This window comes from Buceros rhinoceros, unplaced genomic scaffold, assembly GCF_000710305.1.
Source record: "Buceros rhinoceros silvestris isolate BGI_N320 unplaced genomic scaffold, ASM71030v1 scaffold44527, whole genome shotgun sequence".
Taxonomy (NCBI): Eukaryota; Metazoa; Chordata; class Aves; order Bucerotiformes; family Bucerotidae; genus Buceros; species Buceros rhinoceros.
Window position 1 is genome coordinate 1 of NW_010422395.1, and position 1,111 is coordinate 1,111.

At 52.6% G+C, this 1,111-nt stretch overlaps 1 protein-coding gene across 1 annotated transcript; it reads right to left on the minus strand.

Moving 5' to 3' along the window:
* Positions 1-731: 731 nt before the first annotated feature.
* Positions 732-974, minus strand: LOC104496844 (glutamate decarboxylase 1-like; the record flags this gene model as incomplete). Its single annotated transcript, XM_010140017.1, has 1 exon — positions 732-974. A coding segment is annotated over one exon (243 nt), but the record flags the coding sequence as incomplete, so codon positions are not given.
* Positions 975-1,111: the final 137 nt, after the last annotated feature.

Consider the following 1,111-nt stretch of genomic DNA (forward strand, 5'->3'; position numbering starts at 1 on the left):
CGTGTCCACAAGGGCAGCTCGCCGGGCAGAGCTCGGCAGTAGCGAAACGCTGGAGTAAGATGGCGGAAGAGAAGATAGGACCCTAGCGCCCTTATCGCTCCAGTTCCTGACCTGATTGGGTATGTATAGCAGTAAGGGCTCTTTGTCAGCCGAGCTTTCTGCTGATACAGACGTAGGATGTGTCAGGCCAAACAGCCTTGAAAGAGCACTTTGCTCTAGAGCATAGCTACAGCTCCCCCAGTAAAAGAAGTGATCATAACTGGGTATTTCTACCTGATTCATGAGGACCTGGACACGTGGGGCTCCTCGGTAATGGCCTAAAATCTACAGGGTTCCTCTACTGATGATTCCTAGGATTTCAGTGTCTTTTTCATTAAATGTCTGCTGAACATAAAGAAGAAAAACTGCAAATTCAGTGTCATTTATGCCCTCATTTACCTAATGATATTGCTCCCCAGAGATACAGACAGCTCACATTTCATCAAGTGAAAGAGATTACGTCTTAAAAACTTGTTTCTGGGCTCTGCAAACAGCACTGAGCCTTGTCCTCCAGGGACAGATGAGCATCAATAGCTTAAGTTTCTGAGCAGAGACGTTTCCAGACCCATAGACAGCTCTAGATCGGAACCTCCAGGGAGGCAGGGTGGAGGGCTTACCTCTGTGGATTCAAGTGAGCTGCCTTCACCATGGGCCAGAGAAAAACCCCAGGAGGGACCCTCCAGAGAACCTACCTGTCCTCACTCCGTATTTCAGTGTGTCTCGGCAGTCCACCAGGATCTGCTCCAGGGACTCGGGGTTGTCGGAGAGCTCCAGGTTGAAGCCCTCCATGCCCTCCAGGAGCTGGTGCGGATGGTGGAAGTCCAGCACTTTGGTGGATCTGTCAAACGTCTTCCTCACATAGTTGAGGAGAATGTCCACAACCTCCAGCAGGAACTGCATAGTCTGCTCCTCGCCATTCTTAGCGGGCAGCAAATCTGCGGGGCAAAATAGCTGTCAGTGCTCACTTTGGGAGCAACTGGTGGAGATGAATGAGCCTCGGCCGCCCGTAGAGCTCCCAGGACCTGGAAGCCGCAGCCCCGGCGCAGCCTGGTTGTAGCGGGGCGGGCGCCCG